Source organism: Orcinus orca, chromosome 7, assembly GCF_937001465.1.
Source record: "Orcinus orca chromosome 7, mOrcOrc1.1, whole genome shotgun sequence".
NCBI lineage: Eukaryota > Metazoa > Chordata > Mammalia > Artiodactyla > Delphinidae > Orcinus > Orcinus orca.
The window spans coordinates 118,840,177-118,864,267 of NC_064565.1; the positions used below are offsets into that span (position 1 = coordinate 118,840,177).

Below are 24,091 nucleotides of genomic sequence, written 5' to 3' on the forward strand. Positions count from 1 at the left end.
AAGATACGGGGCAGTGAGGGCCAAAGTCCAAAACGCCGGCTGGCGAGGAGGCGAGGAAGTCCGCTCTGCGTGGGCGAGCAGCGCTACTGGTCGGGAGAGAGCCAAGGATGAGCTTCTAAATTGCTTTTAGGGGTCACAGAAATGTGAGGCTGCAGCTTCAAAGACAAAAGGAAAGGGGCGGCCTGTGGGGGGCTTCTGTCAGTACTGAAAGGCAGGCACCTTGTCGGGCGCTGCTCAGAGCCAGACCCCTCGGGGCGGGGCCTCAGCGGGAAGCCCCAACCCCGTCCCGGCCCCCCCACCCCCACCCCCGCCGCATCCCCGTTTCCCCTGCACCGCACAGAGCAGCAGCAGTGAGCAAGGCGCTGGCTTCCCCACCGGTGCGGCAGGTCCAGGCTGCATCCCACAGCACATCCCACGGGGCTTCCCTCTCCTCCCAACAGCCAGGGGGAGCGGGCGCTTCACATCAGGGGAGCAAAGCGCATCGCGCTCGCTCCCACGGACCCTCGACCACTCCACCCCAAACTCTAGAGCGCTTATTAAACAGCAGAGGACCACGATGGCCGCGGGGGCGTCTCCACGGAGACCGGTGACCTCTCAGGCAGGAGGACTCGCTGGCTCAGAACGCTACAAGCAAAGCCACGAGGCCTGGACTTCCAGCAGCTCTGGACAGTGTTCTCTCCTTGGTTTGTCCACTGCCAACCTCAGAAGCCCTACGGGGTCAGGGCAAAAGGCAGCAGTGGCAGCAACAAAACTGCCAAGACCCACGGCCTCGGTGCAGCTGTCAGCTGGCCAGAGGCAGAAACAGACAGTGCGCGGCTACTCTGCACGGCACCGGGCGCAGGCTAACGAGGGAGCCGAGGCCGGCCTCGGCGCCGTCCCGCCGTAGGTGGCGTTGGTCTCCATGGAAAGGGCATCTCAGAAGCATGTGGGCTTTTAATTCTCCAGATCCCTGCTGTCCAATCCAGTAGCCACTAATCACATGTGGCTGCAATGCAGCTGGTCCAAACGGAGATGTGCTCCACGTGTCTCGTCTGCGACGGTTCACTAAGACTTAGCGTGAACGAAACCATTTATATGGATCACAGGTTGAAATAATATTTTAGAAATATGAGGTTAAATAGAATACATTGAAGTTAGTTTACCCTGTGCAGCCAGGTTCCCAGTGACCCCAGAGATCCCTGCCTCCTGGTACTCACCCCTTGTCTGGGCCCCTCCTGGGAGGGCTGGTCGTATGACAGTAGAATAAGGGAGCAGGGTTGGGGGCTGTCACTTCCAAGATTTGGCCGGAAGACACCGAGGCCGCCTTCTTGGTCACCTGGATCTTGGGTGTCCACTTTGGGGAAGCTGCTGTTAGAGGCCCACGTGAGGAGGACCTGAGGCCTCTGGCCCACAACCGTGGGAGTCAGCTGGGAAGTGGGTCCTGCAGCCCCACCCAGCCCTCAGATGAGCCCACAGCCCTGACTGGCAGCTCAGCAGCACCTCGCGAGAGACCCTGAGGCACAGCCAGCAGTGAGGCTGCTCCTGGATTCCTGACCCCCGGAAGCCCTCAGATAGTTCACGTTGGTTATTTTACCCAGCTCAGAAGCTTTTGGGTAATTGGTTACATAGCAATAAGTAACTTACACAAGCTGGTTTCTTTTGCTGTTTTAAGGTGGCTACGGAAAATGTAAAATTACCTATATAATTTTAGTATATACACATCTCTATTGGACAGCACTGCTCTCCACGTTCCCAAGTACAGTGAGCACACGTTATGACCACAGATGTCATAACTGGTCCCTCAACCACATGACGTGACTTCTCTATGCATCACTAATGCATGTTTCTTTCTAATAGGTTGACTTTTGAAGTCTGAGATCAGATTAAATACATGCAGAGGGTATGTACCAAAAACCAACCTATGTTAGTTGTTTTCTTATTCCATTTAAATGAAAAGTAAATATTAATATCTTTTTTAAATCATAAAGAGTCAGTGGGAAAAATGAAGAGTGGACAGACAAGTCCCAAGAAAAAAATAAAGATGATTTGCAAACACGGGTGTTTCTTCTTGCCGGTAATGTTGCTATTTGCGGACATACCTTATCTCTGTAGATGAAGTCAGATGATAAGCATTTCCCCTAATTTAAGCACGCTTCTACAGCCTGACTTTAAATGCTGTTCCCACCATTGGCCACATCTGCCCCAATTTACTCAACCAGTGCCCAAGTGCTGGACACGCAGGTACTAACTGCACAGCAAGGAATAGGGCTGTGTGTCAATCTCAGCGCTACCGCTGGTTATCAGGGACGGTCCTTATTAGCACGCGAACCACGGGGCCACAACGAGCGCGCGGGCTCTGAGGGCTCCCGGGGGCGGATGGCAGGCGACTTACTTTGATGTGCTCATGGAGCTGGGCTTCGTGCTGCCGGGACAGCTGCTCGTGCTGCCTCTGGAACTCGGCGATGAGGATCTGCCTCTGGAGCTGCTGCTTCTGCTTGAGGGCCAGGAGCTCCTGCTGCAGCTGCTGCTCCCGGATGCCGGGCTCCGTCGCGGGCAGCGGAAACTGGTGGTCCAGGCGCAGGTCCATGGGCACCGCCGGGGGGGCCACTGGCAAAGGCAGCGCCGAGGCCACATCCACTGCGGGACAGAGCACAGCACAGAGCGCTGGTCACCTTGGAGCCCCCAGCCCCGCCCACCCTGGCAGAGAGCTGCTGCCAACAGTCGGGGTGCCCACACGCTGAGGGCCACTGTACGCTTTGGACGCCTCTGCACCCCCTCCCTCAACAGGCTCAAAAGGCACGACCCGGAGGCCTTTGAGGTTTCTATCCCTCGGGCCAAAATCAGTGGACGTTTGGACCAGGACACACACTCCTGCAAACTCTCTTCCCTCCACCCGACCCTCCACGAAGGGCCCTGCTCTCTCAAAGGACCTTGCTGCAGCCCCAGCAGCCTTTTCTGACGTCCCTTTTGAACGTTGATGAAGAGAAAAAGCAAGAAAAAGGCTCTAAAGAGCACTGAGCACCCGTAAGTAGAGAGGCAAATTGCCCATGCTTTTCTTCTCCTTTTCACAAAGACACAGAGGAGCTGTACGCAGGAACCACAGGACAGTGTGTGCCACTTAAGCGGTCCAGACGGACGCTCCGGACGGGGAGAGCGTTTCCATGGTGAAGCGAGCGCCCTCTGGAAAACAGGTTTACCGGCTGCAGCCAATAAAACGCTCCCCCGGCTCGCCCGCACCGCTTGCGCATCAGGGTTACGTGCTTCTGCGCTGTGCCAGGAAACGGACTGTCTTCACTGCACTGATGTATGGCCGAGAAAGAGCCACAAGTGACTCTGATTAGAAACAGAAGCTGAATCGATCCTAAGGCTTACAAATCAATACCAAATTAAAGTGAGAAAAAGAACGCAGAAAGCGAGCCTTAAATTACGGACCTCACAAAATAACCCGACGTGGGTGCTCCTAGCGTGACAGGACAGCGTGTGAAAGGCCGAGGGGCGCCGGCGGGGAGCCCCTTACTTCCTGCGAGGCTCCTGTGCTGCTTCCCCTCCTCGCAGATGAGCGCCCCGGGCGCTGCTCGTAGAGAGAGGAGGGAAGACAGCCCAGCACCGAGGCCCATGGTCCCTGTCCCTTCCAAAAAGCCCCCCCTCACAACCTGCTCTGGGCTCACGCAACGGCACAGACCAGACCCGGGGACCGGAGGCTGGGGCCTCGCCCTCTGGGGGGCTCAGGGCTCCAGTGGGAGCCCAGACTCAACACCCACGGGCCCCGCCAATGCCAGCCCCTCACCACCTGGCACGGGGCCTCATCCTAGCACCTCTGCCTAGACCCTCTGCAGGTCAGGCCTTGCGACAGACACACCTGGCCTCGTCCTGGGGGCTCCCTAAGTGAGCGTGGGCCACTCACAGGCCGGACATAACCCAGTCCCTCAGAAAGTCTGTGCCCCACAGTCCACAGATTCTGGAAAAACAGCCCATTGGTGGAACCACCCCTCAGGAGAGGGCACTTCTGTGGTCACTGCCAGGCGGCAGGTCCCATGCCAACCATCCTTCTGATGAGTGAGGCGAGGTGGGGCGAGGCCCAGGCAAAGCCCTGGGTTCTAACCCCCGAGCTGACTCCCTGAGCCCTGGAGCCCTGGACTAGAACGTGGCCTCACACCTGCAGGGCCGCTCACCTTGGAAGAGTGCAGGACGCTGCCTGGGGCGAGCGGGGCCCTGGCTCTGGGGCTGAAGTCACTGTCTCTCCCACCCCCGGGACCGGCCTCCACCCCAGGCCCCCAGAGCCTGGGGCAGCTTCCATGCAAGGAATGCCTGGGACCTGGCCACAGGGAATGGAGAAAAATCCTCAATATTCAAGCAGTTTCAGAAAATATTTAATTCTCCTCTTTGAAGCCCTAACAAGCCTGGGATAAATACCAGCTGACTGTTTTTCTTCGGTTTCTTCCCCCAACTTTTTAAATGTATGTATTTCTTTTTTTCTAGTGGGGTATGAGGCTTGATGTGTGGCGAGGTCTTTATTTGATGTTTACGTGAGAAAAATCTGCACAAATGAACTGTTTTGGTGAACAGGCCTGGGGATCGGTGGATCCCACCAACCTCCACTGCACACCAGCTGGTAAAGACTGGCTTTTATTAATTTCCTTTTTCTTTTTTTTGGATCATTTTTATCATGTAATATAAGAAAATGGAAAAAGAGTGCAAACAACACCAGTTTTATAAAACCTCAATCAATATTTTCCCCCATTTGCTTCAGACGTTCTTTTAAGGAACAGAATACTATGGAGGGCGAGGAGGAGGGCTCAGGAAAGAGACTTAGAGAAAAGAGAAAGTGACCTGACGTCTTAAAGGAAATTCAGTTCGTGTTTTTCCTCCTCCGGTGGGGAGAGGTGGTGCGCATCCCCTGCTCTCACTGATGACAGGACTGAACGCTTCCTGAAAAACACTGTAACTGTGAACGACGGCAGACTTTTCCAGCTCCCTTTCTGCATCCACAGATGGGCTCAAGAAGTTTTTCTATTAACCGGTTAACCTGCCTAGTTCCTTCATGGATTACAGATGACTTATTTAGCAGACCTCCTCAGGTTAGTTGGCCTTTGCTTTCTTTTTTTTGGTCTGCGTTGGGTCTTTATTGCTACGTGTGGGCTTTTCTCTCTAGTTGTGGCGACCGGGGGCTACTCTTTGCTGCCGTGCGCAGGCTTCTCACTGTGGTGGCTTCTCTTGTTGCGGAGCACGGGCTCAAGACCCGCGGGCTCAGTAGTTGCGGCCCATGAGCCCAGTAGTTGCGGCGTGTGGGCTCTAGGGCGTGCGGGCTTCAGTAGTTGTGGCGTGCTGGCTCAGTAGCTGTGGCTCGCAGGCTCTAGAGCACAGGTTCAGTAGTTGTGGCGCATGGGCTTAGTGGCTCCGCGGCATGTGGGATCTTCCCGGACCAGGGCTTGAACCCGTGTCCCCTGCACTGGCAGGTGGATTCTTAACCACTGCGCCACCAGGGAAGTCCCAGTTGGCCTTTCCTTTCTAAGGATAAACCCGACTCTTGGTCTTCCTGGGTTACACACACACACACACACAACACACACACAAACAAAGAGTCGCTGATGCCTTCAGCCTATGACCGTTTCATTACGCACATTTGAATCCATAGTCATAGGTGAGACTGGCCTGCGGTGTCTCTTACACTCTGCTTGTCTGGTCAGGGAGCGGAATTTTAGCTGAAGAAAATAACCAGAGAATCTGTGAAATAACCATATTGCCTGCATTTTGTAGCAGTATCATCTCACTTGCCCTGACAGCAGGGGTGGTCAGACGTGGTCCCCGCTCATGTGACGTGCCAAGGTGACCTAAGACACTACGTAGGAAAAAGGCCATCCCCACGATGCTGGGCAGAAGACGACCCATCCACCACTCACTGTCGCACACCCTCTCCCTACTTCTAATTCTTCCTAGGCGGGGTCAGGGGGACCACCAGAAATGTCTAGTAGTTATAACGTCTTCAGAAACTGAACACAGGGCTTCCCTGGTGGCGCAGTGGTTGAGAGTCCGCCTGCCGATGCAGGGGACACGGGTTCGTGCCCCGGTCCGGGAAGATCCCACATGCCACGGAGCGGCTGGGCCCGTGAGCCATGGCCGCTGAGCCTGCGCGTCCGGAGCCTGTGCTCCGCAATGGGAGAGGCCACAACAATGAGAGGCCCGTGTACTGCAAAAAAAAAAAAAAAAACAAAAAAACAAAAAAACTGAACATAAAACAACTTTAAGGGATCCTTTTTATTGACTCCAAAAATAAGATGGGCCAAACGTTTCTAAGTGTGCGTTCACGTACTGCGGAAACACTCCTGCTCTGTGCTGGGCACTGGCCTGTGGCAGGTCTGATGTGAAGACAGGCAGGAGGGGGCAGTGGGGCCGATGGAAGGCCTGGGGAAGGGTTCACACCTTCCCCAGGTGTGAGGACGGGGCTGCATCTCTGAGGTGGGAGGGGCGCTGGGGGTGAAAGAGGTGGGGCGGTGGCCACAGGGGCAGCGTGGGAGGACTCGCGGATGGCTGGGTAGGACCAGGCCCTGTGGATGGGGGCAGGGCGGGGAGGGGCGTCACACCCACCACCCGCCAGCTGAGCCTCACTTTGTTTACTGCACCTTTTCTCGGCCTCCTCTGTGTCTGGAGGCGTAGGGAACCTTAGAAGGAAACACCCCCTGGTCATGCCACAGACACCGGAGCGGATGCACCCTGGGGGTGGGCGCGCAGGGTGGCGAGGAGACCCCCCGCCCCGGCCAGCCCCTTCTGCCTGCAGTGAACAGACAGAAGGGAACAGGGGGGCACGGGGGGCACGTGCTGTCCTCGGCCCAAGGCATCCCTGTTCTCACCACGTTCCCTCCACATTTACTGTGAGAAAGGGATGCAGGTGCTGCCTGGGTTGACGCTTTTGAGGTTTCACATGAAACTTCATTCCTCTGCTAGAGAAAGTCAAACGCAGAGCAAAGAGAACGCAAAGCTAGACATCCCCTCCGTCAGACGCACCGCGACCAGCTCCTGCAATTTCTTAACCTCTGAAAACAGCACTGCGTTTACAGACACGCAAACCAACACTGCAACTTACACGAGGCCGGGGGGGACCCAGGCAGGGTCCTCCTCCCGCTTCGTGTGCCCAGCCTCGGGAAGCCAGGCGGGTGGGGAAGTGGCCGCGCGGTCCCCAGGCCTGGCCTGAGCGCCAGCTGCGGCATCAGACCCACAGTCCCCATTCATTCCCGTCGCTGGCGGGTGCGTCAAACATGACTCGGACTATTTCTGTATCAAAAACTCTCTGAAATGCCATGAGTTCCCAACAGAAGCTGCTGGTGCTTTTGACCCAAAGAGCCCTGAAGAAACAATGAAAGCTTCTCTACTTAAAGAATGCAGCATCAAGACAAAAAAGCCTGTATTCTCATGAATATTTCATGGCAGAGTAGAAAATTGCTTTTATAGGTTGCGCCTTGAGAAACATATTAATACAATCAGACTCATGACGTTAGTAGAAGCACAAAGACTATATTCAGAGTTTCAATAAGAAATGGCCAAGCCTGGGCTGTGAGTTATAAGTTCTCAATCAGAAACAGAAAAAATCTGCTAGTCTCATTTTTTTTAAATAAATGATCAGAAAAAAAGGACACTGTAATTTTCCATTACATGGGTTGGGTCCTCTTTTCATAACACCATTTCATGTCATCATATAGATAGGAAAGAAAGAGAAGGACTATTCTTTAGAAAACAGGGCCGATGTTAGGGTCTGTTCAAATAAAGAACGACTCATTCAAATCTAGGGGACAATAAAAGATATTTCATCCACGGAGCCACGGTTTCCCCTTACCATGACGTTTGTCTGCGTGTGTGAGGGTTAGGGAGAGAAAAGACTGCAGGGGGCAGCGGAGGAAGAGAAAGAAAGGGATGGGTATATAGGAAACGTAGAACTGAGTTCAAAATATTTTCATCTTTTATGGTGAAATGTGTCACACACCCTGGAGAACAGAAGGGTTAAGGGTGACACAGTCACCCCCCCACCTCAACCAGAACCAGAGCATCGCCCTCCGTGCCCCACACGTCACATGCCTGTGCCCCCAGCAACATCCTGACTTTGTTCAGCATCCTGCTTTTCTTTCTGGTTATAACATCTACAGATGTATCCCTAAACATGTGTCCTCCACGTGACCGCGGTGAGTGCAGGAGCAGTGGGATGGGAGGTGACAAAGGTTCCCAGGAAAAGACAGAGTCGCAGTTCAGGCTGCCTTCAGCTTCTAGGACAGGTGACAGAAAAGAGCTCTGTCCGGGAGAGGTCAAGAGTGACCCCCGGGAAACCAAGGGCCACCCCCAGTGCACCACCCGGTGGGGCCGTCTGCGGGCCAGCACTGCCCTGTGTCCTGCAGCTGCTCCACCCAGGCTGTCCTCCAGGTGAGAGGCTCGCAGGAGGCCCCACGGAGAGACCTGCCTCGCCTGGTAAGTAAGGCCGGAGGGCAGGCAGGTCCTCGCAGGTCAGCCCCCCTTCCCACACCCGCCCCAGCGGCTGCTGAGCTCTGGTCCAGCCGGGCGGCCCAGAATCTCCTGCAGAGCCGCCCTCGGAGGCCGGCCCCCTCCCCCTCCCTGGGATCCATCCCACTGGTCTCTGTCCCAGAGTCGATCACCTGATCCCTTTACCCCACTCTTCATTCTTCTTTCTCGGTTCATTCTTTTTTTACAGGAACTCAGGCTCCAAGAGGGTCTTGAAAAAGGAGGCATGTGAGGTTTCATGTCCGAAGATGCACTTACTTCCCTGTCAACGTTATCAGCACCTGGGCTGTGTACAGAATTGCGGCCTGGAAGTCACCTTCTCCGGGGCGGTGAAGGCAGCGATCCACGGCCTCGCTCTCAACACTGTCATTAGAAAAGCACGGAGCGGCTCTGGCTCTGGATGCTTTGTGCTTGCCCTTTCCTCTGGATGTTCAGAAGCCCTTCTCCCTGTCCCCAGTGTTCTGAGATTTGAGAAGCAGGTGGCCTGGTGAGGCTCTTCCCTCCTCCGCCGTGGGGGGCATGCAGCTGGCCTGCTCAGTTTCTCCAGTCACGGGGAATTTCCTTGAGTTACTGGGTTGGGCAAAAAGTTTGTCTGGGTTTTCCCGTAAGATGTTACGGCTGTTTTGCTCATCTCCTTGTTTCTGTTTTCCCTTCCGAAACTTCCTGGGTGGTAAACCTCCTGGAGCGATGCTCTGGTTTTCTCATTCACTCTCTCCTGTTTTCCTTTTCTGTGTCTAGCGCTCAGCTTTACTCGAGATTTCCTTAAATGTACACTCTAAGATTTTCACCGAGTTTTGCATATTTTCTGCAGATGTGTCCCTGAGTACGAGTGGAGGCATGAACCCTAGCTGGAAGCTGCGAGCAGAGAGGGGTTCTCAACGCTGAGCTTCGCTGGACGGTGTGGGGAGCTGGCCTTAGTCAGGACGCACCAGGCACCCTGGTTCGAGGCTCAGGCGCCCAGCACAGCGGGGCGTCTGCTTCTCTGCCAGCCTGCATTCCACCTGGCCCAGCCCCCTTTTGCTCCTGTCCCGGAGGGCAGGACATGGGGCTGCTCCTCGAGGATGCTGTGGCATCTATCCCCCGGGGCTCTTGGTTGCACTGACAGGAGGCTCGGAATCTGGCTTTTTCTGCCCAAACTGCCAAATCGGTTAAGACTTATGGCTCTACTTTCCAACTTTCGGACTGTTGGTGATGTTGTTTCCTTTTCTGTTCCCCCAACTTTGTGAGCTGATAACATCTCTCTGGAATATACATTTTTATGTTTTAGGGAAAAATTTCAAAAACACACAAAGGCAGAGAGAACAGTATAATCAACTCCCAAGGATCCATCAGCCACCTGCCACCTCATGGCCAACCTTTTCTTCTCACACCCACCGGCTGCACTTCCTTCTAGATCATCCGGAAGCCTACCAGCCAGCCCAGCATGTTATCCATAAGGCCTTCGGTATCTCTAAATGAACTCTTAAAAAACAATCGAGGCCTTCCCTGGTGGCGCAGTGGTTGAGAGTCCGCCTGCCGATGCAGGGGACACGGGTTCGTGCCCCGGTCCGGGAAGATCCCACGTGCCGTGGAGCGGCTAGGCCCGTGAGCCATGGCCGCTGAGCCTGCGCGTCCGGAGCACAGGCTCCGCAACAGGAGAGGCCACAACAGTGAGAGGACCCGCGTACCGCAAAAAACAAAACAAAACAAACACACAGTCGAATACCATCAACCCACCCAAAACAAATTAACAACTCCACGACATTATCAAATAGCCAGAAGGTATTCCCATTTTTTTAGAGAGTCTCATACACATTTTTGAAACTTTATTCAAATCAAAACCCAATTAAGGTCCATTCACTGCAATCGGCTGATATACCCTTTGAATTCTTTTTAATCTAAAGGTCCCCCACCTTCTCCCTCACCCCTGCACCCTCCAGCTGATGGGCTGAAGACACTGGTCACCCGTCCTGGGCTGACTGAGCCTGACGTGTAGATTCCCTGGGAGCTGGAAGGGGTCTGAAGGCCCAGAGGATGCAGCTCTGGTTGCTATCAGGGCCGCCTCCCTGGAGAGGTCCTGTGCCCCTCGGGCTCCTGTGTTATCGGCAGCTAACGTGCTCACGATGATGTCTTCATTGTTGTAAACAGGGCTTTTCTAGCTCCATCCACCCCTCTTGATGTGCTAGCTACATTACTTCTATAGTGAGAAAGGGTCCCAAGTCAACTATCTTGTTATTCTCACAAAGGGTTTTCAGAAGAAAGGCAGGGCGAGTGCTTGATTCTCTTCCTTTATTTGTCAATTTTTAAAAAGAACAAGCTGGCCCTGTAGCATGCTCCACGTGTGATCAGGGAGGAGGGTTTTGGTTCTTGGGACCATGGTGAACTAAGCCTCTGTATTCCTGTCCTAAGGCTGCCGTGTCACTGTGAGTCCACAGGCCGCCCGGGAGCAGCTCTCTGTGCAGCTGAGACAAGGTGTCCCGGGCTCTCCCTGCACTTCCTGGGCCCCACAAGGAAACAGACGTGTCTCCAAGGATAACTGGGTCCCTTTAGTGGGAAACAGTAGAGACCATCATCTAGGTTTCGGGGTGACATGGTTTATAACGAATATACCTTTACTGGCGCTTTTGTGAATTTCAGAAGTGAGTGAAGTTAGATACCCGCGTTCAATCTGTCACCTCACCGCGGAACGCTGGTGCACAATTTATCAAAAACACCATTCAAAAGGGCTGAGCAGTCGCAATCAAGTTCCATTCAAAAGACTGATTTATATGCAATATCATTTTCCCCAAAGGTGCTCTTAACTGAATTACAATTATTCTATTTAACTGTGTGTGTGTGTGTGTGCGTGCGCGCGCGCCCGTGCGTGTGTGTGAAAGGGAAATGAGGTACAGAAGTGCTTTTTAATGTAAACATTTAAAAATATTCTGTAGGGAATGTAAAAACACAAGTGACCCCCACTTCAGCTTCTTACGCAGACGAGCATGTATCTCATTTCTTTTTGCCTCCTTTAGATGTATATAAGCAATGCCAAAGAGATAACTTATGCGAACAACCCACTATCATATAAATTATGCTTGAAACATAAAGATAAAAAATATTATGGTGCAAGAACAGGCTGTTATGTTTTACATTGTTTTGTTTTCAGTTGAGATCAAAATGTAAAGAAAGAAACGTATAATACATGGAAGTATTTATACGTGTACATATAGGAGGGTTTTTTTAATCTGGTCTGGGGCAGGGAGAGAGATGTAACACACATGGAGTCTATTAAACATAACCCTCTGAGGGCTTCCCTGGTGGCGCAGTGGTTGGGGGTCCGCCTGCTGATGCAGGGGATGCGGGTTCGTGCCCCGGTCCGGGAGGATCCCGTGTGCCACGGAGCGGCTGGGCCCGTGGGCCATGGCCGCTGGGCCTGCGCGTCCGGAGCCTGTGCTCCGCAACGGGAGAGGCCGCGGCAGTGAGAGGCCCGCGTACCGCAAAAAAAAAAAAAAAAAACATAACCCTCTGAGCTGTGTTTTCTGTGCACACGGTTTCCTTGAACACATCTAGACGTCAAGAAGGGAGCGGCCCTGGCTTAGCCATGCTTCTGCCTTCCAGACAAGAAGGGAGTTGACCCCTCTTCAAAAGCAATGAGAAATATACCGGAGCAGGGCACGGGGTCCTCCAAGCTGGAGGTAGGAGGGGGTATCTGGGGCAGGCACACCTCCCCCCGCTTCCTCCAGGTCAGTAAAAACATCACGACGGGATCACAGTCCTGTGGGCTGCTGGCCTGGGCTCACGCAATGTGTGAACAGGCACACTGTAGGATATGGATGGATACCAGCGTTATCCCCATTTGACAGGTGGCGAAACTGAAGTTCGGGGACTCTAAGTGACTTGCTCGAGGCCACACAGCAAATGTCACCGGCAGACTCCAAAATGGGTGCTAACCACAGGTACCCCAACAGTGACAATGCAGAGCAGGGAGAGCTGGGGGCCCGCAGGTCACCCTGGGGTGGTGGTTCTCATCTCAGGCTGGGCGGCGTCAGCAGCTTGGGGACTTGGAAACAACAGGGCCCGCGCCCTGCTCAGCTACAGTGCACGGCGTCCCTGGGGACTCCAGCAGCTCTCGGGCGATCAGGACCCCCTGCGGCCCGAGAAACCCCGCCCCCCCACTCCGGAGCTCTGAGAGCGCCTCCCACACCAGCGGGCCTACAGACCCCTGGCCTCCACGCCCACGGCTCCGGCTTTGGACTCCGTCCTGACCACAGGCCGGGTGTCCCCCACGATCGCCGGCTCACTCTAGCACCCTGCAGTCCAGTGCTGTCCGTGGGAGAAAACTCTACTTTTCCTGAAGAGCTCCTGGGGCTGGGGCAGCCACAGGAATCAGCTCTGCGAGCTTCTTCTCACGGCCGAGACAATGGCCCCAAAGGCACAGCCAGGCCGGGTCTGCACCACCCAACCGGCACCAGGAAACAGGTTGAAAAGCACAGCCGAGCCACACGTGGCCTGCTGAGCAGAGGCAGAGACCGAAAATCCCAGAAATCTTATCTTCACTGCTAAAAAGATAAAGCCACCACGAACGCCAGGGTGATGTTTCATACCAGTCTCTTCACCTAAGTCAGATTTCACCAGCACCCACTCATGCCACGCCCCCGAGCGACAAGTTTGCAAAGTGCTTCTCCCTGGCAGAGAGTCTAAGGCCATCAATACCCTGAGGCCTGGCCTCCCAGTCAGTGCCTCCAGCAGGGGGGTCTTTCCCACAGCCACTTCGATCCTCCCTAGAGGCCCCCGCTGGGCTGCCCTGAGTGTCCGCAGACACCAGCGAGAACACCACAAGCCACCATGGGGGTAGCAGAGCGGGAGGTGGGACTGTTCGTGGAAACCAGCTCTGCAGCCTCCACACTTCCAGGCACCAGGGAGGTGTTTCCAAGTAAAGCTAGTGAGAGAAATCCAGTCCAGGCCCCCTGCGTCAGCGGCTCCTGGGGCCCGCGGCACACAGACCTGGTCCCTCAAACATCCAGTGTGGGTCAGAGCGCGAGGACACGAGCACACACGCAGCAGGGGGGCGGGGCCCATGCGAGTTCAAATCCTACCGGGGGACCAGCAGGCGCGTGGCCGGGGCCGTGCGTGTGGCCCAGTGTCCATCACGGGGCCAGGATGCAGCCTCGAGCCCGGAGGCCTCTGTCGCAGGGTCCGCGCAAACGCAGGGAGAAGAGCCCGGGGAGGCTGACGCAGCGGGATGGGCGTCCAGGCAAGGCGGGCGGAGCTGAGCCCATCTTGCCTCCTGGGCTCCTGAACACCTTTCCCCCAAAAGTGGGCCCAGAAAGTGCTTTTCACTGAGGGTGGTGAAGACCCAAGGTGAAGCCTTGCGGTCAGGATGCGTGAGAGACCCCCAGAAGGGCGCCAGCTCACCCTCGGCATCCCCACAAGTGACAACTGAAGACAGAGGTCACAGACATGCGTGAGGACACGTGCCCACGGCGCCCGGGCTCCGGCTCCCGGCAGCCCAGACGTGAGGCCCCAGAGAACAAGCCCGCTGGCCTCCGCCACCAGCACTGTCCGCTCTGCAGTCCGCAGGGCACCAAGCCCTGCCCTGGAGGGTCCAGCCCTCGGGCCGCTCAGCCCTACAGAAGCTTCCAGGAGCTCCCACAGAGCGAGGAGAGAAGAGGGGAGGAGACCCGGGCCCGGCGTCAGGTTGGATCAGCCAGCGCTACAGCCTTGCCCTCCCAGGCCGCAGGGCCCACAGGGCCCACCGGGCAGACTCTGCCCTCTGCCCCCAGAACATGAGGACGGGATCCAGGAGTGTCACCGTCTGAGGGAAGCACGCTTCGCTTGCAGGCACGGGGCAGCAGCAGGGGCCAGCGACCTAAGGATGAAAATTCTCCTTCTCACGTGAACAGGAACTTCCCTTTGTGATGATCAGGTTAATTTTAGCAAAATCAACTGTAGATTCATAAAGGATAAAAACAGAGGGCTGAACGTGCTCAGACACTGGAAAGCTCCATTTTGGGCCTTAACCAGAAGTGAAGGTGCCTGATTGGAACCCTTGGTAACGAGGGATCACAACGTGAGGACCCCAAAGGGAAGGAGCCGCAGCCTCTTCTCCCTCTCCTAGAAATACAAACCCACAAGTGGCCTTTGGGTCCTAGGCTGGAAACCCCATCAACTGAAACAGACTTGGGGTTTGCAAACAAACAGACTGGGGCTGACAGTCCCAGGACCGTCTGCAAAGGGCGGGCAGTGTGGTCACCCGCGTGGAGGACGGTGGCCTAAACACTGGGAGGAAAAGGAAAGACGGGAGCCGTCCTCCACCCTCCCTGGCTGTGACCCCGTGGGGGGGCCTCACCCAGATCTCCGCACCCCTCCAACGCCAGGAGTGCAGAGTCAGGCCTGCAGGGAGCAGCCCACCGTCTGCCCGTTTCCAGTGGCGCTGGCCCGGCCCCGGCCCGGCCTCCGCTCCGCCAACTTGCTGTGTTCACAGCAGCACAGGTGAGGGGTCCCTGGGTGCCCGCAGACACGGAGCCAAAACGGATTCTCAGCTTCAGGTGTTGTGAACAGGACGCAGAGACACGCCAGCTTTATGAGGCGCCGGAGAACGAGAATGCGTCTACTTAATGCAGAGGGAGAAGCAGGGCCCCCTCCAGGCCGGGTGCTGATCCCACAGCAGCGGCTGACAAGGAGTTAGGTCAGATCTTCCCCCTCCCACACTCGCTTCTCTTCCTTTGTCAAAGAAATAAAAAGCTCTTTGTAGGATAGGCGCACATAGGGAAGAGAAGTAAGACACCAGGGCAGAATCTAGGTGATGTCAATGTTTCCGTTTAAATCAGACCGTCATTTCAGTGAGGCCCCTGCTCCTCTCCTTTCTCACTCACTGCACCCCACACCAGCCCCCCATCCTCCAGCCCAGCTCCCCAACCCAGCAGGGAGGTCAGAGCTGCAGTTCAGGCCCAGTGTGGGTTCCAAAGTGTGGGCCCCAGACTGACTGTGAAGGTCAGAGGTCAGACCTCAGAGGCAGCATCTGAAGACAGATGGCTGAGCATTTCCAGGACTGGTGGGAGACAGGGAAGGCACAACCAAGCAGGGAAACAAACCAATAACAGCGACAATCAAGACAATTTCAAAGTGGAACCACAGACACTAGAGAGAAAGGTCAGCAGACCCTGAGGACGAGTGAGGCTGCCCGACAAGGGATGCACAGAAACAGCCAGAAAACAGTGAACCAGCTCTGAGCGTGCAGAGAGACACCTGCCAAGCTAGAACTACGTGCTCGGGGAAACTGCGATCAGGGTTGAGTGCAGGGGCTTCCCTGGTGGCGTAGTGGTTAAGAGTCTGCCTGCCGATGCAGGGGACACGGGTTCGACCCTGGTCCCGGAAGATCCCACATGCCGCGGAGCGGCTGGGCCCGTGTGCCACAACTACTGAGCCTGCGCTCTAGAGCCCCCGAGCCACAACTACTGAACCTGTGTGCCACAACTACTGAGCCTGCACTCTAGAGCCCGTGAGCCACAACTACTGAAGCCCGTGTGCCTAGAGCCTGTGCTCCGCAAGAAGAGAAGCCACCGCACTGAGAAGCCCACGCACCGCAACTTAGAGTAGCCCCCACTCGCCACAGCTAGAGAAAGCCTGTGCGCAACGAAGACCCAACGCAGCCAAAAATAAATAAATAAAATAAAGTTTAAAAAAATTATATATATATAAAAAAAAGAGTGAATGCAGAACATGCACAGATGGAGGCAGATCAAAGACCAAGACAGGTTACAGACTCGCCGACAAGACTTTGGTTAAGAGAAAAGCCCACAGAACGTCTGAGATGAGGGAGAGAAGATGAGTGCAGGGTGTGACAAACCTGAGGCTGAGTCCAGACAAACAGGCAGGAGACGGGGAAGAGCATCTAACTTGGGAGCTGAACTGACAGTGAAAACCGTGGCTGGTGGGGAGGGAGGAGAGCACCCGGGGGCCCCGGGACACCTGCCCGCCGTGGGCGCCGGCGTTAACGGTTCACACTTAACTGCTGGGGACAGAGGGGAGGCCTCCCAAAGCAGTGGCTGGGCACGGCAAGATCAATAAAAAGATTTTAAGGAGAAAACAAGACACGTGGCTGCTAACCTACCCCCGCCCCACTCCAGAGTTGGGTCCTCCTGGTGGACGTACACAACTGCATCTAGAGTCGGGCCCAAAATAATCATACCTGAATCGGATCAAACCTCCAGCTCTAACCACCAACGTACAGGAAACACAGGCAACAGAGGTCCATTTTAAATGACAAGACGGGGATGAAATCAAGCAGAACCTAGAACACAGGGAAACCCTACAGGACAAACGACGCAGTAGCTTCAGAGATAAACTGCAAAGGTCAAAAAAGGGAGGGGAGACACAGATGAACTGGAGACAGACCAGTCACCATGCATGAGCACTAAATGGACCCCAAGTCAAACAGTAAACTAAAGCAGCACATGTTTTATTAAACACCATCAGGGTGGACGGATAAAGAGGACGTGGTATTTAAATACAGCGGAATATTAACCATAAGAAAGAAAAAAATCTTGACATTTGTGAAAACACGGATGGACCTGGAGGGTATGACTATGCTAAATGAAGTAAGTCAGACAGAGAAAGGCAAAAATACCGTATGACTTCACATATGTGAAATCTAAAAAGCAAAACAAATGAACAAACATAACAGAAAGAGATTCACAGATACAAGAACAGACTGGTGGGTGCAAGAGGGGAGGGAGTTAGGGACGTGAGGGAAACAGGTGAGGGAGTCACGGGTCTGAACTTCCAGGTTCAAAATGAACAGGGCACAGGGTTGTAACGTATAGCACAGGGAACAGAGTCAGCAAGACTGCAATATCTTTCTATGGTGGCAGATGGTGACATCTTTTAATGTCTAGAAATACCGAATCGCTATGTGGTGTACCTGGAACCGACACAGTGCTGTATGTCGATTCCACTTCAATTAAAACACACACACACACACACACACACACACACACACACACACACACACACACACACACCAGGGACATATAAATACTAGGTGAACATTGAATAAAATTTAAGAATTGCTGACCTTGTTTAAACATGAAAATGGCATTGTACTTACGTTGAAAACAGAGTCCCTACCTTTTAGGGAGACAGGTAGGTACTGGGATAGTTACAGATGATATGATACAATGAGTGGGATTTGATTCAAAATGACTGTGAGGGTAGAGGTGGAGGGGTGAGGTGGGACACAGATAAACACAGCTGGACACGACCCGACCCTGCTACATTCGCTGATAAGAACCTGAGGGCTCCTTCTACTAGTCTCTCCACCTCTAAGTGTGTCTAAGATTTTTTATGATACAAAGTTAAAAAAAATTTTTTAATTACATTTCTAAACATCTTCTGTGTCAAAGAAGAAATCCTAACAATCACTTAAAAATAATTAGAATCGAAAGATAATGGAAAAAGTACATATAATAAGTTGAAAGGTTCTGCTCTTACTATACTTAGAGGAAAACTGATAACCTTAAACGATTATATTTGACAATAATGAGGATACAATTAGTAAGCTAGACAGATGTATCTTCAGAAAAAACACTAGAACGAATCCTAGGAAAACAGAGGGAAGGAGATAATAAACACATAAGTAACTGGAAAATGTTCATTACACTCATACACACCAACACAATAAGAAATTGGTTCTTTGAAAAGACCAACAAAATAGACAACCTTCTAAGAAGAGTGATTTAGAAAATGAGAGAAAAGCACAAACTTAAAACATTAGGAATTTAAAAGGTCACCAAAGTTCAGATATGGCAGAAATTGAGAAGACTCGAACAACTTCAGGCCAATCAATTTTAAAACCTACATAAAATAGATACATTTCTAGAAAAACTAACTTTTCCAAGTTGACAAAAAGCAGAAAATACAGCAACTCTATAATCATAGACTAAAGTGAAACAATACTTGAAAATCTTTCCACACAGATCATATTAGAGACAGTATTATCAACCTTTGGACTAACTGATCGTTCAATTTTAAACAAAACTTTAAAGAGAACAGAGAAATAAAGAGAACTCCCGGCTCATCCTGTGAGGCTAGTGCAAAACCTTGCTACAAATACCAAAGACAGTATAAAAAAGAAAAATTACAGCCCTGGTCGTGAATATAGCCACAAAATTCCCAAATGAACTATTAGCAAGCTTGATCTAGCAGTCTACAAAAAAGATAATAGACTAAAATAAGCAGTATTTTAAAATGAGAAATGCAACGTCTACATAGAACACCTATAAATGTAATTCACTGAATTAATCATGAGCATCATCATAATAGAAATAAGTATAATATAAAATCCAACAACTATAAAAGCCCTTAGCAAACTACGAATAAAAGAGAATTTCTTTAACCTGAAAAAGGGGATCTATTAAAAAAACACGGCAGACTGGCGCCGGGGCGCTCGTTTAGCGTGCGCGCCCTAAGCTTTGGGGCTGAGCTAGCGTCTTCGGTTTTCTCTTATTTCTCCTTGCTTTTTGACTTTCTCCGGTCGCTGGTGTCTCCGATTTTCGATATGCCGTTTTCTTTGCTGGGCTCGGCAATGCCGGCCTCCACGTCACAGCCCTGCAGGAAGCTTTGGAAAATGCCGGGTGGCTCATGGACCATCAGTTGCAAGGAGACCGCATGTACCCAGACCTTTCCCATCTGCTCATGGGGTCTGCCCCAAATAATCCCACTGTTTCTGGCATGTCAGATATGGTTTATCCCCCACAAGGACCTGGTTTGCTGTCAGCACCCAACCTGCCAGAGATCAGTTCCACTCGAAGAGTTCTTCTCCCACCTGAACTTGTTGAACAGTTTGGACGTATCCTATTACTTTGTATGTCCTGTTACTTTGTATGTAACTCTTTAAAAAATTTAAAAATTGGTATCCTCATTATTATAATTCTAGTTTTGTGTTTAATTAGTGTATTGTGTGTAAGTTCATATAAGGGTTTTATTTAAAATGCATTTAAGTATGTGGGTAGTTTGCCACGTGCCTAGAATATTTCATGTAAAATTGAATGTTGAAAATTGTCACATTTTAATTGTTTGGGGACACTGAGGAGAGTAAATTGCTTACAAGCAACTCTGCATTTTTAGATGATATACGGCAAGGCATTACTTTCTAATTAAGTGCTATACAGGGAATTTTTTACTACCACGCTTTTTCAGTTCAAAGACCCATGATTTTTGTTTTTATTTTTTCCTGTATTTTAACATTTTCAAACTGAGTAGTGGCTCTGAAAATGTTTAAAACAAATCTGCAAGTTTCTGGTGTGTTTTTATACTTACTGGTGTCTTAGAACTGAAGTTTATAAGTTATTGTATTTCTAAGGGTTACAGCAAGAATCTGTATCTAAAGCTATAAGAAACTGAAGTATTGATACTAATGCCATCTTCATAGACTGAGAAGTTAGATGAGTTTTCTTATCCTCTAAAAATTAGATTTTATTTGTTTTTCTTAAAGGGTGGCATACCCTATAAAAGGACTATATTTATGGTTCTTTGCTAGGAAGCTTTTCTAAAGAGCAGTCTGTAACTCTCATAATAAAGACATCGAGATGCTATATAAAAGTTTAATCTGAGACTTTTAAAAGTATGTTAATCTGTTTAGGGTGAAAGGGCTTCATATTTCAAAATAGTGTGATTTAGAAAAAGAAAAGAAATGAAAAATTAGGGAAAATGCTTATAAAATAAATAGAAAAACTAGTAAAATCTAATCTCTATTTTCCCTAAAATTTTCATTGTTTCTCTGAGACTTTGTAAAATAGTGTTATTAAATAAATAATACACCCTATCATATACTCAAAAAAAAACCCGCAGCAAATATTGCTTTTAATGGTGAACCTTGACCGAGACAAGATTCCAGGCAACACCACCGCAGAGGAGCTGGCTGATGGGGGAATAATGCAAGCAGAGAGGCAAGACACACCACCACGCCTCACAGACGCTATGATCAAAATATAGAACTCTTCTCCCGTTAAAAAACAAAAAAGAATTGCAGAGAAGTTAATGAGGTCATTTAACAAAGTGCTGGGTAAGGTCAACATACAGAAGAACCCACCTACATTTCAATATTAATGCAACAAGTAGAGAATCCCAGTATTTTAAAAAGTACAAAGTACCAAGAATTATATGTAACAAAAGATAGAAGAGACCTTTATGGATAAAAAATTATAAAAGATTACTGATAGATATTTTAAATGACCAAAGGACAAGAAGACTTACTACCATAAAGATATCAGTTCTCTTCAAACTGATGTATTTCGTGAACTTGAGAAGGTGATTCTCAAACGATATAGGAGAACAAGCCCGAAGCAGTCAGAGCAGTCCTGAAGAAGATGGTGTGAGTCCTCTGCACATGACTATGGGAAAGACGGGGTATCCCATGTTTCTTACGGAAAGAAGATGGAACTCATTCCTATTCACACTGTACACCAAAACTAATTCCACATGGATTAACACTCGAATGTGAAAAAGGCAAAAGTTTAAAACTTTTTGAAGACACTCTTTGGAAAATATCCTCATGACCTTGGAAAGAAAAACTCAAGATACAAAACGTGCTCACCACAAAAGAAACAACCGATCGCTCTGACTACATTTACATTAAGAATTTCTGCTCAAAGGCAGAAATAGAGACACAGATGTAGAGAACAAACGTATGGACACCAAGGGGGGAAATCGGGGGCGGGGGGTGGGCGTGGGATGAATTGGGAGATTGGGATTGACAATATATACACTAATATGTATAAAATAGATAACTAATAAGAACCTGCCGTATAAAAAAATAATAAAATAAGATTAAAAAAAAAAAGAATTTCTGCTCATTAGACACTGTTTAAAAGTGAAAGCCTGAGTCCTGAAGAAGGTGGTCCACACTGTATATAACTGACAAAGCACCTGACAAAGGACTTGGCTCTATAACATATACGTAACTCCTACAAGTCAGTACAAGAAAGATCAAAGAAAAATGGCAAAAAAGGACAAGTAGGCTTTTCACAGAAGAAGGGCTCTTAGTGGCTGAAAAAAAATAGGTTAAAATGCAGGACCCCATCAGTAATGCAGGAGAGGCAATCAGACCGCCGTGAAATGGGAGACGGACATCCACCCCCTTCTGGAGCTATCAAGTGTCGGAAAGGCTACGGATGAGGATGGACTTTCTGGAAACTCATCAGCTTTCTCTTATAATGCTGAAGCTTGGTCCTATGACCCACTCCCAGGCATACCCACGCTTGAAAAATGCCTGCCTGTGTGTACCAAGAGCATACCCACGCCTGCCTGTGTGTCCCAGGCATACCCACACAAGAAAAATGCCTGCCTGTGTGTACCAAGAGAATAGTGCAAGAACTGTCATTACAGCACTACTAACTGGAAACAGCCCAGAGAGCCGTCAACAGGTCAGCTGCGGGATATTAAGAGTGTGTAAGTGTATTTAGCAGCGAAAATGAATGATTTACAGCTAAAAAAGAAATGATGTCATGAGTCTTGGAAACAATACTGAATTTTTTTAAAAAAAGCAAGCGGCAGAAGGCTGTATCTGTATGATGACACTTTAAAAATCTCAGAAAAATAAACCTAAACAGGATGCTGTCTAAGGAAGCAGACATATATGGCAAAGTCGTTTCTAAAAGAAAGTAAGTTAAAAAAAAAAAAAAAAACTCCACTGTATCCCTAAATAAATAAATAAATGAAAGCAAGTCAGTGACAAACACAAAACTGAAAACAGGTTTCTGCTAGTGGCGAATGGCCGACTGCACATCCCGGCACTCATTACTGGGCCTGGGAGGAAAAGGGCCGCGTGTGTGTGGTTGGCAATGGGGGTGCCCCCTTGGGGGAGATGAGCCCAGTGGAAACCAGCCCAAGACAACGTCTCTCTCCACTTTTCACCACGTGTGATCATAAAGGACCCAACGACAGTCCGCAATTCTATCGTCCTGACTTCTTAGGAACAGAGGGCGTTCAGCAGGCCCATTTACACAATGGTCACCAGGATTCCTAGCTGGAAGGAGGCTGGGCCAAGGGGCTGGAACCTCCCCAGTGGAAACCAACCCTTGTTCGTGGAGCCTTGGAAGGAGGCACAAGACAGGGCACATTCCTTTAATGCCTTATGTTGCACTAACCCCATCACAGAACCTTTAAATCACATTCCGCAAGTACCGAAACTCCTTTATAAAATACTTAAATACATCCTCAAGAAAAGGGGCAGGCATTGGCTGTTAAGATCTATTTATACATTTCTTAAAAGGAGGAGATGAAGAAATCGTAACTGCTACATAATTAGGAATTAGAAACACGACTGCATGATGAAACCCTCTAGCTTTAATCCCCTAAAACCACTTGCTCCCAAATTAAGTCATTAAAATTCCACTTTAGATTGACCTACTCAAAACGAATTTTAAGTGGAAATTCTTGACAGAAGGAAATATACTGTTTCTTCCATCTTTTTTTAATGGTATAAACACGGAATCGGTGCCCTCACAATACAAAATCACTAAGGAGCACGAGATCCAGCTTCCCGGAAGCCAGAAATAATTAAGGAAAGCTCTGTCCTCCCCGAGGGCCCGGCCTTGCTGCTTCTCCCAGAGGGCTCAAAGTCCCTTTTCTAAGAGTGACAGCCCCCGGGGACCGTCCAGGGGCCCCGACAATCCCCCCCCAGTGGGTGTGCAATGAAGATGAATAAGGAAGCCGAGAGCACTGAGTCTTCACATGAAAGAAACCGCAAGGCTATCGCTGTCTGCATTTGCTGAACTTGGACGACGGGCTCTCGGCCAGCTCCTGGAGACTCCAGTCCTGTGGCTCCGTCTGAAGGAAGGGCTGGGTCTCTAACCCCAGTCACTCAGCAGCTAAAGCTACAAAAAGCTTTCAATCCAGGCAGGGACTTCTGCCCCTTGGCGTTTACTGAGCTGTGGGACGCTCCTCGGCCCCTGACACATTCCCCACAATCTGGCATCTTAAAACATCTTCGAGGACTTTTCTTTCAAATACAAGCAAAGGAAACCCCCCCCCCCCCGAACAAGCAGACAGAAGGTGGTGACAGCGAACATCGCGGACTGGCCCTGTGGGGAGCAGGTACGTTCTCTGTGGCACCAGATTCAGGGTGAAGATAAAACGCGGTCCCTTCCCCTCAGCACGGGATTTCATCACATCGTTGCACAGAGTCTAGGGTCCTTTTAAACAACATCTCCTTTGCAGATGAAAAGTGCTCGTGAAGACTTCGAAAGCTCCTCCAGGGACCAGCGAGGATGTGGGGAGACGGCTTTTCATTGTTTCGTGGATGTTTTAACTTTGAAGCCCAGCAACAAGTGTGTTCAAAAAGAAATGGATGAAAGTGATTGTGAACTGGGGTGTTTAAACTTTCTGGAGTGTTATGTGGAGTCCAATTAATCTTCAACTTAAACTGTGAAAGTACAAATTTAAAGGGTCTCTACACTCACCACCTCCTGGCTCAGCTGAGGCTGGGGTTCATTCTCGACATTCAAAGAGCTGCATGTTGTGAAGGACACAGCCTGACGGCGCCCAACCCACCCCCTCCCTCCGAAACTTCCACCCCAGGGACAGCAAAAAGACATCAATCTTTCCCCCAAGCCCCGTCCCTCAAGGAGACCACAGCCATAGGGTTCTTGAA

The 24,091-nt window shown here is 50.8% G+C and overlaps 1 protein-coding gene across 4 annotated transcripts in view; it reads right to left on the reverse strand.

Moving 5' to 3' along the window:
* The window catches only part of HDAC4 (histone deacetylase 4), a 287,137-nt gene that overhangs the window by 109,710 nt on the left and 153,336 nt on the right, over window positions 1–24,091 (reverse strand). For 3 of the 4 annotated variants that reach the window (XM_049711988.1, XM_049711989.1, XM_049711987.1), the window contains exon 4: window positions 2,372–2,616. The exons of the other annotated variant lie outside the window; for it this stretch is intronic. In XM_049711988.1, the coding sequence (XP_049567945.1) occupies window positions 2,372–2,616 (245 nt within the window). The remainder of the gene's footprint in view (window positions 1–2,371; window positions 2,617–24,091) is intronic. 4 annotated transcript variants of the gene reach the window in all.